The 16,994-nt window shown below is 42.8% G+C and overlaps 1 protein-coding gene across 1 annotated transcript in view; it reads right to left on the bottom strand.

Annotated features, from left to right (window-relative positions):
• The window catches only part of PKHD1 (PKHD1 ciliary IPT domain containing fibrocystin/polyductin), a 270,667-nt gene that overhangs the window by 107,439 nt on the left and 146,234 nt on the right, over positions 1-16,994 (bottom strand). Inside the window, exons 47-48 of the mRNA XM_067294855.1 lie at positions 8,094-8,271; positions 7,376-7,571 (exon numbers count right to left, since the gene is read on the bottom strand). Coding sequence (XP_067150956.1) covers positions 7,376-7,571; positions 8,094-8,271 — 374 coding nt within the window. The remainder of the gene's footprint in view (positions 1-7,375; positions 7,572-8,093; positions 8,272-16,994) is intronic.

The following is a 16,994-nucleotide window of genomic DNA, read 5'->3' as shown; positions in this document are numbered from 1 at the left end:
TAAAGTCACTTCCCTTCAGTCACCAGACTGGAACAATCAGAGGTTAAAATAGAAACACTTTGACAAACAAATAAATCTCCTGTCCACTGCCCAACCTACTAGGGTGACTCAAAAATGTCATTGGAAGATTTCGGGGGTAGAAGAGTTGTATAAATAAAGCTATTGTCAGAACTTCCCTCAGTTCCAGAACACACCAGGAACTTTCCTTCATGTGTATCAATCCACCGAGGGGATTTCATGCCATATTGTAATTTACTTATTTTACCTTTAAACAAGTCTCTGTACTTTTAAATTGTGAGAACCCTCTTTCCCTACCTCCCTCCTTTTCTCCCAGTGCAACTGAGCAAATTTAAAATAACTGAGGTTCATTAATTTTAAGTGTTCAATAAATTAGTATGAATAATCAAAAAACTTGATTCTTTCTGATAATTACTATTTGATGTCAGTTGAAAGCACTCGATTGAGTTAGCAGCATATGCTCCTATGCCAAATGAGGCTTCCATAATTAAATAGAAACTGATTCCATGAGGTTTTTCTCGTGTCTGATTAATTAGTAATCAGGTGCCTCAGCCCTGTTCTTCAGTGACACCTTCTCTCCCAACGGTAGCTACAGTCCGATACATATTCACTTAAGCCAGTCTGCCCCAAATATTCATATAGAGCTGGAATTGAACAACATCATATTGCTGGGTGGCCACAGTGAGAACCTTTGAGGAGAAAGGGTGACACAAGGCAGCTAATTTAAAATTTTTGGCACAGAGTTCATGTGGCTTTAAGACAATACTCTTATATGGGTACTTATCTCCCCTAACACTAACCCTTGCAGATGGCATTTGTCTCACCTAACATTAAATGGCTGCAAGCCGGTCAGCCTGGACTCCAGTAATGTCACTGGAGGCATCTCAAGAGAACTGTTCACCTATCTTATGATAAACATCAAGGATGAGATGTGTTGTCAGTGAGGTTCCTTTCTCTCTCCCTTGACTATAAATGGGAGCTAGGGTAGGTGTAGACAACTAACTTTTAGATGCCTGCATCAGATGAAGTTAATCACCCTAGCAAAGATACTCCTCTAGGCTACCTTGGCAATCAGGGGAGAGAAACTGGCACCTTCAGATCTGTGCTCTCTGATCCCAAGAAACAACAACTGACTGCCTTGGAGGGCTAGTTTTGATCTTTTTTTCTATTTATGGTGGCCTTCCTTCTGTTCTTACTCATAACAGGGCAAATCAGGAGTCAAAGGTGGTACATGAAGTAGTGTTAGGGGAAGGGAGAGAACCAAGCCCTGACATTATCTGTTTTTTTGATAAATACATTTTGTCATTTTTTGCTTGATTTTGCAGGAACTGTAGTGTAAGTCTCTAATTAAGGACTTTTGTTTCGTTCAAGGAAAAGCTTTCTTCCTATCTGACACAAAATTTGAGTGATATACAACATAGACCTCATAAAGGGGTTCAGTCTACACAGTAAAGAAAGGAACTGCTGTGATGTAACCCGGTACAGCCATGTTCTGAGTCAAGGCAAGGACAAAAGTTTCTCGTATTTTAAGTGTCATCCAACCACACGGGATGACGATTCAAACCATTATAAGCCAGCTATACCCTCCACATGAGTAAAAGAAGTGGGGCTGAATTCCCCACAGCCCGCAACTTGCACAGTTATTTATGTCAATTGTACGTAAACTGCAATGGTTTTGAATCAACAGTATTTTATTGCCATTCTCCACAAGCACTCCAAAAATCTGATCAAAGCAGGAGAGACACAAGCCTTGAGAATAATCAAGACTACAGTGACATAGTTCTTTTGGTTGTTTTGTTTAGCTACTGAGCGTGTTATCATTGTTTTTGTACAAGACCGGAAAAGATATAGGCAATACAGATGAAGGACGTCATTAGTAAACATTGAATTAAGGTGACTCTTTACAAAATGTAGTTATAAGGCTCCAGGGTTTAGCTGTATAAAACCTTTATAAGGTTCATCAATTTTCTGTCTTATTACAGCTCTTCCTGGATGCTTGGGCTGTGAATCATAAATATAGGCCTGCTTGACCATATTCCTGGTGACTTTCTTCTGGTTTAAGGCTTCTTGAGTGAACACGAAGGAGGAGCAACCTAGTCTTTTATCAGCTTTGCAGTGACAGGGAATTTTGCCTCTGGATATTAGGAAAGGCTGAAACTAGGATAAATGGTTCCAATAGCCCAACTTACAAATAACAAGCAACTATGTGCTATTTAACATCAGTTGGGCTAACGTATATCACAAGAAAATCAAAACTTTTAGACACCACAATCAACAACGCAGCAAGACACACGTCTGCAAACTGGAGAACCTGGACTAGGATATTTTGCCACCCTCTGCCAGGGACTCTTACAGGATGTATCCAGGAATACAGATTGTGGGAATGTTGCAGTGAGGAGTAGAGATATAGAAACAGAAGACTGGGACTAATGGAGACTGATTCCTGCTTACAGCAGATTAATATTGGGAATGACAGAGGTGAAGGCATGAAATTCCTCCTGCAGACATTGCATAGACCAAAGACCATCCCTGAGAGGATTACTGAGGCATTTCATTATCTTATTTCTGTAATTTCTTCATTCTCTGGTCTCTCTGCTGACATGCCAGAAGGACAGTGCTCGTCTTCCAGGGGAAAGTAGATTTTTCTCTTTGTGTCAGTTATTGAGGGCACCTATTTCCTAAGAACCAAAGTGAACACATGCATTTCATCACAGAGAAACCGCTGAGCAGCCCACATCTGGTCCATGGACCTCCTGAAACAGCTGATATAGTGTGAATTTTAACTAGCTGGAAGAAAAGACTCATGCCTGTACAACCAGTCCCCTCACAGAGTTTAACTCCATTCTTCAGGTCTTTCACCTAGGATTGCCCTTTATCCCTGAGCAATAAGGATGAAGAAAATATCCTGTTTATTTATTTTCTATATTTCAATATTAGAAACAAACGTTCTTAAGGGCCTGCTTTTCTCTTGCACAAAGCAATTACAGAAACCCACCAAATAAAATGGAAGTGAGATCATTCATTTGGAATTTATAAAGACAATAAGTGTAATCAAATTATTTTTTGAAGAACTATGGAAACTGCAGACCTGCTTCTGACACAGCCTCGGGCCTTCTTAACAGCTCACACATGAGTAGCCTGAGCAGAGTCAGTAGGATGACCTGTCTTCTTAAAAGTTATATCTACTAAAAAACGTATTTGGGGTAAATGAAAAGTTTGATAATCCTTTCAGTGATGTTTTCAATAATGTTATGACAAGCGCTTCAACTTTAGAAAAAGGCCAAGAGAAATCTGGAGACGGAGCAAACCAACACCCTGTTTCGTTCCAGAAGAAAATGGTTTAAACATTTCAAAAGTGAACAGAAAAGAAAATTTCTCTGTTTTCTAGCCAGTTCCAGCGTTGCCCAGAGACCTTAACCAGGGAGCAGTACCATGCTGTGGCACCATATGCTCATATTTGTAACAGACTTAAAAAGCTCATAATGTTATTATTGTAATTCACACAAGATACTGCTCCTAAAAATATCTCTGTTGTCCCAGTGTGATATTTCCTTTCTCCTCCTTGTTATAGTAAGATTTTTCGACTCGCCACAGTCATGTCTCACTAAGACCACTCTCCTGATACACGGTTGAGCCATAACGAAACACACAGAGCCACACACTGATTTCAGGGCCCATCAGCGACCTTTAAGGACCACTTCTCTTAAGACATGGGGTACACCCAGATAAAATCAGGATGGTGCTACAAAGACAGAATAATGTAAGAGAAAAGTCGCAGATAAAGAAATTACTTGAGTTCCCAGGTTCCCTTGGCACAGGGTGCTCCAAGCTTCCTCATCTCCCTTTCACCCAGCATCCACAGTGAAGGGGTGTTATCTGTCCTTGATACCAATTATTCCGAATGGTTTGAAAAGATTATTTTCAAAGGGATCCAGTTAACAGGATTGATGCACGCCTCTGTTAAGAGGATCATTGCGTAGGTACCCCACATAGCTGAAACACTGGATCCCAGATTTCACTTACTGTCCATTACAATTATTTCTCCACGTTCAGAGTCCTTCGCATTGTCCCATGGCAAAGGTCTAATTTACAAAAGTGCAAGCACACAAAGGATTAGGGCAACTTAACTCCTTTAATCCCCTCCAGACTGTATGTTTTCTTGCCTTTTGTATCATCAGGCACACATTTCTTCTCCCCCAAAGACGAACACATGCACGACGCTGGATGATTTCCCCGCCTGACCAGACGAGAGGGGCACACTGAACGCCTGAGACGGACACAAACTGCGGGCCAAGGTGGCTTCATTCAGCTGCCCGCTTCGTTTGAATAACAATATCTTCTCCGTTGCCGTGTCCTCCCTCCCCTTCTTCCCCCTCTTCCCCCCATGCGGTCCTGAGCAAAAGGCTGTGTGAATTTAGGAGCCTGCTCGTGAATGAGCCGGCATCTGATACGTATTTACCGACGTTAATTTTGGATTTAATGCACCCCTGCCACTTCTCAACAGTTTGCCCTAAAAGGCTTCTTAACCGGCACAAAGGGAGCGGGGTCAAAAGTAAGTTGACCCCTGGCAGAATGTACAATTATTGGAAAGTGGCGGTACACAAGCAGCTGTTGAAACCCCACTGGCACGGCCAAAGCGCTTCCCAAAAGTCAGGGGTATGAATAATACGCGCAAGCTCTCCCCTCCGCTCCACGAGGGCCCGCTCCTCTCCGCGGGAAGAGTTACGGCCCTCCCCAGCAGCTGCAATAATTGTGTCCCCATTGTCCCGCCGCCCTCCCCGGGCCACCCCCTACAAGTGTCCATTGTCAGCGCGGAGTCGGGTGATTATACGCTCCGGCCGACGCCGTTTGGGCCCAGCTGCCTAACCGCTGACACACGAGCACCGGGAGAGGGGACTCGCGTCTGCGAGACGGGACTCCAGCATACCAGACCTTTTACATAAGTCAACCGGGAACAAATGATGCTTTATCAGCCCCCTGCTTCCTTTGAAGTGGCGGCCGCTTATAGGCCCTTACAGCTTCTCCTCCGCGGCCCGAGCAAACATCCTCCTTTTGATATGCTACATGCTCATTATCTCTGCCCCATTTAATGATTTTTGATTGAAGGGTGGCAGCGCAGTTGCCAAGAGGGTAGTTAAAGAGGCTCCACGCAGGCAGGCCTACAAGAAAGGCTTTCCTTGTGCCGCAGCCTAAATTTGGAATTTCTTAACAGTGTGTTCTTGTTCTTAGCAGCAGATAAGGGCTGAGCGTGAAATTCTTAATTAAGCAGTAAATAGAGAGTGGGGTGTCAGCAGATGCAGCCTGTAGCCATGGAGACCAAGTCACATGGACGGGAGAGCGGAGACGAAACGCCAGCCCCGGGCTTGGGCATGACTGACAGCTGAAGAATCCAACAAAGCTTGTAAACGGGATTAATTAGTTGACTAATTATTTCATATAGTTAAATGTAACTAAAAAATAAAAACAGCTTGCGGAGTTAGGCAGCAGAGCGTTCTGGAGGCGAGACCTTAAAGCATCGTCCTCCCTGGACGGGCACGCAGATTCATAGGTTTTTAAGGGCAGAAGGGACTATTGTGACAGCTTTCGCTGGCCTCCTACAGAGCGTGAACCTCACCCCACGGCTCCTCACAGAGCTCCTCATAGAGCTCCAGCATATTTCTCTAAATAGACGCTCAAACTTCATCTAAGGACCCTGAGCGATGGAAAGTCCACCACATGCCATGATAGTTTGCCCTGATGGCTAATTATCCTCACCCTGCACAGCAGAGATTAGGATAGAGATAAAATCGTGTATCATGGCTAGGAATCCATTCACTATATTTCAGACTTTTGCCCTACTAACAGTAGGCAGTGATATTAACTGTAACAGTAGGTAGTAGATATTAGGTACCCAAGCACTGAATTATTGATCTGGCTGCTATAAAAGTCTTTGCTGAAAATGTTCACAGCATGAATTATACATGTTAGGTGTTTTCATAAATTTCCCGTCATGTACTCCGTGTGATTGTTTCTCTCTGTATTAAAATGAGAAACAACAACCAGCTCTTCATATAATAAAATCAAAATGAAAAGAAGGCAAAAGAAGGGCAAGAATGTATCAGTGATTCTGTAAGAGCAATACATGCTGACCAGATCACTTTGCCCCAATCTTCCAAAGACCATCATTTCCTCTGCTTTCAATAGCAGTAACAGGTCAAGAAATAGGGTCATATTCTGAGCTTTCCCATGCTTCCCCATGTGTGAAAATGCAATTCAGTATATCCAAACTGAGCAATAATTAGCATCCATGTTTGAAAGAACGATCCCACACTGTTAGAAAACTGAAATAACATATATATTTTGTTTTTCAGTAGATACCTAACATGATCTTGGGCCAGACTTAGATTCAGCAGCTATGTCTGTATTAGTGGACTAAACAGTGCCAGGACATGGGTCTAAGTGTTGGCTCCCAATCATCTGTGTGGTTACACTGTTGGTCTAGTTCTTGGCATAGCTTTGGCCTGGACCAATGCACTCTCCCAGATGGTGACTATTATAGATCAGGAGATTTCACAGGACAGGGATCATTCCTAATTTGAAGCTGGAGTGCATCCAGCCCATTTTGAGAGATATAAGCTGTATGGACACAGGTTGTGCAATGACAGCTGGCCCTGGGACCAGAGGTGGATGTAGCCATTGTGGCTCAGACTGGGATTAAGGAACGGTATTCCCTATCTCTCCTCATATGCGCACTGAATGGTTTTCATTGCTCTAAAACTTAGCTTCATGGGTTGCTTGTCCTCACTCCAGCCATCTCTTCCTCCCCACTAGCCTGCTATTGCTCCAGTTCCTCATGCCTAAACAGATCCTACACAAAAGCACTGTGCTCCACAATCTAGTGTACAAAGCCAGCATACTCAAAGACCTATGAAAACTTTGAGTTTATCACAGGAGGAATCCTTGTTCAGTAATCCTATGGCCTTCAATAGGTTCAGCCTATACAAGTTTCATATGGTTTATTGATGATACATGTGATGGGGGACTGGCTGACACCAGAGATCATTAATGGAATTTAATGTCTTTCCCTCTCCAAAACACCAATTCAAATTCAGCCAATGCCACATCATCCACGATTTATGATACATTGCTCTTGTTGATAGATTAGGCGCCAGATAGATCAGATAGAGATGGACCAGATGTGAATGCATTTACCTATTTGAGTGGTCTTACTGAAAGAGCACTCACTTATTGAAACACCTTTGAAAGATGGACTTGTGTTTAAGGCTTTACAAAGTTTGAGGGCTTTGGTGAAAAAGACATCAGCTCTGTCACAGTTCTCGAATAAAAAGGTACATTACATCCCTTGTATTGCACTTACCCAAATAGGTTAACTTCCTCAATCTGCTATCGAGATACCAGTCACAGCTCTGATGATGATGGTAGGAAGGGAGCGATTGGAGTGGCTGTCCAGTCCTTGTCCCACAGGATACCATGACCTCAGCATAGGCAGGAAGATCCTTGTGTTCCACCAGTAGGTAATTCCCCGTCATGAAGTTGCTAAATGCCGCCGAATACTGGAGCAGAGGGAAGCAAAATAAACATGCACGTGTCTGTGACTAGAGCTCCACACTGCAGTGGAGTGCAGTATAACAGCAGGGATAAAAAGATGGTGGTGCTCCTCACTTTTAACATATTCTTCTGTAAAATGGTTGTTGGAAACAGGGAAAAGAATACAGAAAATTAAGCAGGAGGTGATGGTGAATACAGACAAAGCCATCTCTACTAGCTACCTTAAAATATTTAGAGGAATAATGTCCTCTGAAAACAATGCTTCAGTATGTCTTAAGAGAGCATAAATTTTGTTCTGATCCCTAAGCACCAAAGCGAACTTTCATTTACAATGACCAAAGTCGTCTTCCCACTCCAGGTTACTTCTGAGAGCCTCAGGTACTAGATTGTCACATCTGAGTCCTACCTATAAATATGGAGCAATTTTCTGAGTGCACTTAATACTTTTTTCCTTTCTCTGCCTACCCAGAAAGATGAAAGCATCTCTTTCAAATACAATTTACAAATTAAAAAAATGCATGTGTTACCTGGAGCTGTTTGCTGACCAAAGGATTGTCAAATGTCAGAGCGTAAGTCTCTTTATCCAAGAGAAGAACCACCCAGCCATACAGGTTTGATAAAGTATCAGGCACATAATTGACTGTGGTTGTCTTATTCCTACCGTCAGTCACAGTTAAATTATAAGGCATGTCTGGAGCCTCTTTTCTAGAGGGAAAAAAATATATAATCACATTTTTCCACTCAAATCCATCATTTTGTAACCTTTACATTTCTATTTTTATTTGAATTACAGTAGTGTATGCTGGCTCTCTCTCAGAATGCGACTTCATTTGTGTAGTTCTTTAAAAATACAGTAAGAAACAATCTCTGCCTGAAAAGCCATAAAAAAAGAGAAAGAGCGAGACAAAGGGTAGAGGAATAAAGGCACAGAGGAGTGAGGTTGTGCCAATATGCAGCAACGGCAGAAGAGGATACAACTCCTGGACTGCCAGAGTATTTCCCTATCCAACAGCCCCACGATCCTCCAGGTCAATTTTTAGGATCTTCATGCTCATGAAAAGGTTTGACAGAGTTTTCTGATTACTCACCGGCATTTGGACTCAAGCTGTCAAAACTGTCATCAAGGCTGAGGGTGCTAAAATCCTGTGTAATTCAAAATGCTATGCTGTGCCCAGCTCAGCGTGCCGTACAGAGCTGGGGCTACTGAAGGCGGATGAAAGTCATCATAAAGTGGGTGAACGTTTAGTAGAGCAGTTTGTCCGACCACCCAAATAAGAACCCAAACCCCTTTTTCACCAGCACTTTCCACTCTCAGTTCTGTCCAACCCAGGCAGAGAAAAAAACTTACTAAACAGATCAACAGTAATAATGATAATATGAATGCATATAAACTCTTTAGATTTAAAGCATCTGGGGGCCTTTCGCTGCTAAGAATAGGAACTAACAACGTGAGGCTGGAATGGGTATAGCTACCCATCCTGACTACGGCAAATCTTTTAAACTGCTTCCTCTCCATAGGCAGACTCCCTCTCTTTCCTGCACCTCTCTTTCCTTTTCAAATTATGCTGAACTGATCTTGATTATTCGGGCTTCTGACCAGAATAATATTTTGCTGGCATGACTGCCAGTTTCCCCAAAGTAGAAGGCATTCCTGTGTAAGGTAACGACTGAAAATACAGAATACTCTGCTTTTAGGAATTGCTTGGTTGGAGGCGGCAAACTACATGAAGGAAAGGATAAAGCTGGAATGCAGGTACCTTTCTGATGTTCAGACTTTAAACATCCATTATCTCTTCAGTGTCTGAGTGATCACAGCCACCTGACTGATTTTTCTTTCACAAGCTGCTTCTTCAAAACAAAGGTTTTGCTTCCAGTCCTCAGCATATTGCATTCCCGCAACAATTCTTGAAACTTATGGAAACTATAGTTAAAATTATGTTCTGGTTAGCTACCCTGTGTTACTTCTTCATATCTGGAATTAAACTGAGAATGTCTCTGGGCAATCTCTTCCTACAGATGCCATAGAAAGCCTAGCTGACTTGCAAAGCAATCCAGCCAGCCTTATTTTGTAACCGAATCATGCCAATCCTATGAAATATCAACAAAGAATTACCATTTAGCATCTTCAAGGCTGAAGGCGCTAAAATACTATTTCATTAAAATTTCTATTCTGCACCAAGACCTGTGTGGCATATGAAAGACGTAGGAAGAGCAAAGTCACAGAAGCCTGGATTCATCTCTCTTAATTCTAGGCATTGAACTAAGGTTATACTCTTTCCCTCTAAAGGCAACAAGGGACATCAGGCTCCTCCAAGAGGATGGGTCAGATGTTAGGTGGTCTGAGATATCCTCTGGAGCTGCTGTTTTTCCGTGATCCAAATGAATTTGGATGTTGAGATTTCCCCATTAGGAATCTCATTTCAGTACCAAAAATTAGGAAGAATAAATCCTGGCCTAAGAACATCCTCCCTGCTCCCTTACCACACACACACATGCATGGACTGCCCACATTTGTCTGATGCATCTTTTTATGGCACTCTTCTCTGTAGCAGCCATGAGAGATTATTCCTCATTGCATGCATGATCCCGGCTGACTTGCAAAAGGATTGACAAAGGATGATCTACGCCACAGAAGATGCAGGAGGAGCTCTGATAGAAGCATCCAAAATTCTTGCTGAAGACTCCCCATCCCACAAAGGGTCCTCCCCCCATCCTCACTCCTTTTGCTAGCTATGCTTGTAAAAAAAATCGGGGTAGCAGCTGCAGCTTATGTTTTTTCCCCACTTCTTGTATTCTTCACACCACATACAGGGAATAGCTAGGGATACATGTCCCAGGATTGCAGGTCTCATTCTCAGCCGAGGAGAAGCTTTGCTAGCTGGCCCAGGTACCCTGGGGCCATGATTCTGCCTTAAAAATGAATGCAGCAGATTTATACATGAATAAAGTACCGCTGCAGGATTAAGGCAAGTCGGCAATTTCACGTTTAGTCCACTTAGTCACTTTTGGCATTTGAGTTGACACTGAACTTAAAAAAAATCTCTCTTTTTAACATATCTGAAATGATATTTCTAAATACTAGGATATTATCCCCCAGCTAGACATCTCAGCATGTTACCCAGCGCTCCAGCCTGGATATGGCCCACTTCTTACCCAAGAGAGACAACACTGAAACTCATGTCATCTAGAAAGTTGCCTTTTTGTGTCTGCACTTTTTGGCTGTTTCTTCCCCTTACTGCTTAGGAGAGGATATACAATAGCAGTCCCCCTGGGGGAGGGTTGCCTGTACATTTTTATTTCCCTTTTAAAATCAGTTCCTATTCTTTGCTATTCTGGTGGCTGTCACTTCAGCAGAGGATTGCTCGGATTACCCAGAAACATTCAGTGGAGAAACAGCAGAGGGAAACAGGGAAAGTGTGAATCAGCAAAGAATCACTCAACCAGAAGATATTGGCAGACCAATGAAACTGATTGGAAGGAGTTTATAAGGCTTAAACAGCTTTCGTACTACTAATAAACCTCCTCTTATAGGCATTAGCTGGACCAGGATATTAGGCTGCTAATTAAGCAAGTAAAAGACAACAAACAGATTATTGCCACAGTTATCAGCACCTGTACAGGTATTCAGGAAAACATTTCTAGCAACAGTAGCACACCACATATAAGGTTAAACTCTTCTGCATACCAGAAATCACTTTATTGAGTTACAAAGGTATACAATGCCATAGCAAGTGACACAGACTCAGACCCATCCTCTCGGCAATGTGAATCCTTACATTTTTACTGCACTCTTCATCTCTGGAAAACTCTGATGAGATTGCTTGGACCATTTTTCCCGGGGACCTCTCCCCAGTACTCCTGAGAAATTATAAAGGCAGAGAAGAAAACCAGCAAGGGGCAATCACAGGGTTCTGGGCAACCTGCTTTAGGTGACCCTGCTGGAGCAGGGCAGTTGGATTAGATGATCTCCAGAGGTCCCTTCCAATCTCAACCATTCTGTGATTCTGCGAATCCTGCTTGAATTCAAGAAGGGATACAAATCACCTGGTTTATCTGTCAGAAAGGTAGGTGGCAATTCCACACTAGCCATGTAGATCCCCCGGCTAGTGAATGAGGTGTTCGACTCTGACTCTGGTGGACACCAGTCTTAATGTGGGATTATAAATGGACCTAAAATAACTATCTTAAACTGGACCTCTGACTTCTAGATGGCTAAAGCTAAGTGAAATACATCTTTCCCAATATGTCCACCTATAACAGATAAATTGTCTTTCCAAAGAGTTGAAAGTTAGGCTAGGGTTTTGATTGATTCAGACACTGCCAACTTTCTTTTTCAGTGAATTGTTCTGAGTCTTTGGGACAGACAGACAGGGAGTCTTGGCTGAAAAATTTGGGGGTGAAAATGCCATTTTTTAATGCTGAAAAGGTCTTTTTGAGGAGGAAGGCTTTGCATAGTTTCTTAGTATGATATTCTGGATTCCCTGACCTACATTTGGAAGTCTGTTCATGTCCTGGGAAGGAAAGGGAGTAGGAGAGAAAGACTGCCTGACCTCTTATGGCCTTAAATCTCTATGATGCCGGAGTTTCCTCAACCTGGAATACTGTGTCCCTGACTTTCACATCCCTTGCTTGAAGGTGTGGCCACCCAAAAACTCACACCCTGCTCCTCATATAGTGCCAGCACACAGAAACAAATATTTTAGGAGCCTAAAAAACTTTGCAGCTCTGTGCAAAAGTTAACTTTTACAAGATAACAATGAGTCGCAGACTACACTCCCCTTGAAAGGATGTCAGTGTGCTTATTTTTTTCACCTATATGCCAAACAGACACCAAAATGGAAGTACCCTGCTAATGGAATTACCCGCCACAATTAGCACCATTTCCATTTGCCCTAAATAGCCAGTGATTTCACTGTGCCCTAAATAGCCACCAATCTACCTCTCTTTAATGTTAATGAAGCAGAGTAGCGCTCACGCACACCAGTGTTTCTAATTCAGAGGATCCAAGGGAGCCTGCATGCATCATTAACGTGGAGAGCTTCATTATCAAAGGAAAGAGCCTTCCCCTGAACTTCCCCTGGCTTTATTTGAAAGAAACTAGGAGGCAATGGTCTTAATGCAAAATTAACCCTCGCTTTAAACTGCTGGAAGCCTTTACAAACTGTACAGAAAAAAAATGGATGACTCATTGAAAAGGCTGCATTTTTATATTGAAGCAGGTTTCAATTAAGGAGCAATTTGCTTTAGAAATATGGCAGGATTACTAGATAGGACTTTACAGTCTGAGTAACAATTTACCAGTTGTGATCTTATAAACTGTTATGTAATTTAGATCAAGCGCATTGTGCAGAACTGCTCAACATAGATGGCCCACAAAGGATTTGTTAAACCAATCAACAATATCAGGTAGAACAAATATGAACTCTCCTGTTTATGTTTACCATTAACTTACTTATCCTAAGGGTCCATATCTCTGTGTATGAAGGCAGAAACGGTGTTTGGCTCTAAATGCTTTCTGTTTGATACATTTGTGTAATAATCCATTATGATTATCCCTCTCCTAAAACAGGAAACAATATAGCATTTAACTTCAAATGGGACAGCAAGTGTTTATATCAACAGTCCAATTTATTGTTGGACAAATGGAGGCTAATTCCAAATTATGACCATAGCAAACACTTTACAGGTTTGATGGTAGGCCTAAGAACAGTTCATTTTGTTTTAATCGCCAAGAATCAGAATTTTCAGCTGTTTTCAGTAAATGTGTGTGTCTGCGTTGAGAGATGAAGGACAAGTTTCATATCTGCCTTGTATTATGAACCCTTACCATCAGTGAGTTTTTGCAGGGGTCTTTTTTGAAAATAACTAGGTCTTTGTTGCTAGTGCTGGGTAGCCATTATGGGACAGACCTTCCAAATGTGAAGTAAAAGAAGAATTGAGATGATCTCCCAAAAGCAGAGATGGTTGTGACTGACGAGCTACCATGACTTCATTTAAAGTAGCCTTTGAGTTCACCACCAACAGCTTCCTACCTCATCCCTCTTCCTCAATCAGTTCCCCAGCTCCTGTAGTTTACAGGCTGGTATTTTAAGGAAAATCAAAATCAGATACAAACTCTGAGCTGGCAACTGGCTGGTAAGCAACCAGTTCAGACATCTCTGCAGCGTAAGCGTAGCAAAGACCTGCAGATGACAACCTTGCATCCCACCTGCCCCACATCAGGCAGAGCCCTGAGGCATTCAGCGTGGATTTGAAAACTTGGATACAGTCCTCTACAAATTAACACATTAGGGCTAATAATCCATTGGTTACGATAGCGTGTCCCAAGTGGTAGACCTGGCTCAGACCTATCCAGCCCATAACAAATATCCAACTGGCTTGTCAGCCTTTTCCTTGCAAGCAAGGAAAGTGTTGAGTTCTCAGTGCTTCCTTAATGCTAAATATCTCTCCCTGCACCCAAGCACATCCTAGCCAATGGTCCAGCTGAGGCGTAGGCGTGGGGACACATCTCATCCTGCATATGCATAAGCCTGTGCAAGATCTGCATCTGCTGCCAATACTGCAGGCTGCAGGAGTAAAGGAAAGGGGTCCCACGCTGGGAACCAGCTTTTTCTTGGCTGCTTTGGCTGGATGAGCCAGATGTTAGAAATATAGCACACTGAAAGACCTGAAGTTTATCTGCTGTGTTGGTTAACTAACAGCCAACAGCCAATGATTAAATATTTTCCTCTCATATCACGCCACAGGCTGTCTTGTGAGGCCAAGTGAGTGTGCAAGCCACCCATGCATGAACACAGTCATATATGCAGGGAGGATACATGGCCAGAGAGCAACTGAGCATGTACACGCTGAGTGAAAAGTGTGCTTGTAAGGGTGTTTCACAGCAGGTGGGTGTTCATCTGAAGGCACCACAGTAAGTAAATATCAAAGGAAAAGCAAAACTAGAGAAACCATTTGAACTCTCTTCAAGACTCAAAGACACAGAGGCAGGGGGTATGCTATTCTTTTCACACTAACCCATCAAGGGCGGCTGGGTTTGCAGCAACTGAATGCATGCACTACGGGAGAGGATATTAGACCAGATTTAAGAATTAAGGCTATAAAGAAGAAAGTTAATCTTTTCCTCTGCAGCAGGCTAGGAAGAGAGAAGCAATAAAAGGCTTGAACTACAAGACTGGTGCTGAGCAAGAAGTCCCATGTTTCCCCAGTGAGAAGGGGGAAGCGACTGAAAGGGAACAAGAGGCGACATTCCTTCTGGTGCACGCAGTCGCAAAGTGTTTGGAATCCCCTTCGCCGCAAGGTGCTGCCTGGCCACTGATTATTCTAACGCTCTCTTCTTGTAAAAATTATGCATAATGTGAAGAAACTTTTAAAGTCACTTAATCATGTTATGACAATTTTTTAATGAAAATTTGTTTTAATATTAATAGAGACTCATATTTTCATGATAATATGGGTAGCGGTGGCATTTGGAGCAGCGGTATCTAGCCTGCAGCCACGCTGTGCTGTGCCATGGCATAAGCTGTTCTTCATAGTACTCAATAACTTTCCCACATATAAATTTATAAAGACTTTTAAAAGCTTCAATTACATTTTTAAAAGACATAAAAACCCTCTTCAAATGGTGCTTAAGTGACACATTAGTTTAACTTTCAACTGGACGTGATGAAGAAGGCTTTTGTTATAGCAGTGCAAGCTCAGAAATGGATCCCCATTGCCCTGGAAGTTGTTGGCAAAGCAGTTCAGGAGAGAGAGAGTCAAGAAATACTCCATATACTTGTTTTTCTCTAACAGAGAAACAGCTCCTAAAAGCAAATATACTTTTTTTGGGGAAAAAAAAAAGATCCACCAATAGACTACATCTACACTGTAAATGAAACAGCACCAAGATAAAGACTTGGGCACTATATTGTTATTACTAAATTATTAGAATGGTCCTGGACATTCTTTTGACTTGTGCCAGCCAGCCCTTTCCCAAACAATTACCAGACAGGGGCACCTTCCCAAAATTAGTGCAGATGAAACTTCCCTGTTCTTTTGGAGGCTAAGAACATAAATAATATGGTCATGCCAAACCTTGCCAGGTGCCCTCAGGTCTAGGGAATGACCCTGAGGCTGCTGAGATATAGGTAACCACAGAGTACCAAGCCTTTCTCCTCTTCTGCAAGTGAATACTGTTTGCTTATGTCTTTGTCTACCCTCCTTGCCATACCAGTACTCCTCCTAAAACCCATTATGTGTCTTGTGTCTCAGCCTTTAAGGTTTTTGGAGATGAAGTCAGGCCCTAAAGCACCATGGAAGCAATAAAAACACCATTTCAAGCCCCTCACAATTTTATTTAGGGGCACAGAGAATGTGCCACTATAAACCAAAAGACAGATACAGAACATGGGAGATGATACTGTTTTATTGCTATTGCCTGAAACTTCCTCTTTGTAGAGTGTGACCTCCTACCAAAGTGAGGATGCTCTTGTGCTTACACTTCAGTCTGAGGATCAACAAATGTGGGTACAGTGCCTAAAGCTTGGGCTTGGAGGCTTTTCACTCGTGGCTTTAACAGTTCTCCTGTTTTCTGGATTACAGGGCTATGATGAATCCTCAATCCTAGCAGAAGGTAGAATTAAGAACAAGCAAGTTGCAGATATGACAGGTCCTGTACTCCGGGGCCTGGTAGGGCAGCACAAAATGCTTTCTTCCAGAGCCATTTTTAAATCTGTGCCCCTGACAGTCTGAAGAGATCCGAGCAACACTACTTTAATCTTTCTACTGAGATTAGAGGAGTGCAAGAGACTGCACTGTTAGGAAATTCTTCCTGTCACCCAGCTTATCTTTCTTTTTCTCTCTGCTCAACTTCTGACAGTTGTTCCTAATCATATTTTTTTGTATTAATCCTAAACTACTCCCCTTCTATTGTGAACACTCTTCAAATATATCTAGACAAAATTCACCCTTTTGTCCTATTGCTCCACCCCCCCCCCCCCCCCCCCATGCTCTGGTCATACTGTGGGTATTGTATTAATTGACTTGCATCCTTCATTCCCTCCAGCTCCTTTCGTTCCCTGCCCTGTTCCTCCACCGGGTGCATTTCAGAGAGCTGTCCCCGTGACCGAAGCCTCCCTGACCCACCAGGCTGCCTGCTCTGCTCGGCTGCCTGCTGACAGTCTTCCAGCTTACCATGACGGCTGGTAGCAGCTACTCAGGAGGGAGGATCTGGAAGCAGCACAGAGAAGATACCCTTGGTCTCTTGGGTTACTCTATTCAGCATGTAGTCCTTGAGAGGACAAGCTAGCAGCCGGCCTCTGCTACTCAAACTGCCAACTATCATGGACATAAATTGACTCCCAGCTCGTGTAGATGAATAATAATGAAGGGGGAGAAGGGGGACTGGCTCAAAATGGAAGGTTGACTGAGAAGTACCAGCTCCTCTT

The sequence above is a fragment of the Apteryx mantelli genome, chromosome 3, assembly GCF_036417845.1.
Source record: "Apteryx mantelli isolate bAptMan1 chromosome 3, bAptMan1.hap1, whole genome shotgun sequence".
NCBI classification, from domain to species: Eukaryota; Metazoa; Chordata; class Aves; order Apterygiformes; family Apterygidae; genus Apteryx; species Apteryx mantelli.
Note: the sequence above shows the minus strand (reverse complement) of the source record. Positions and strands in the feature narration are given on the sequence as shown.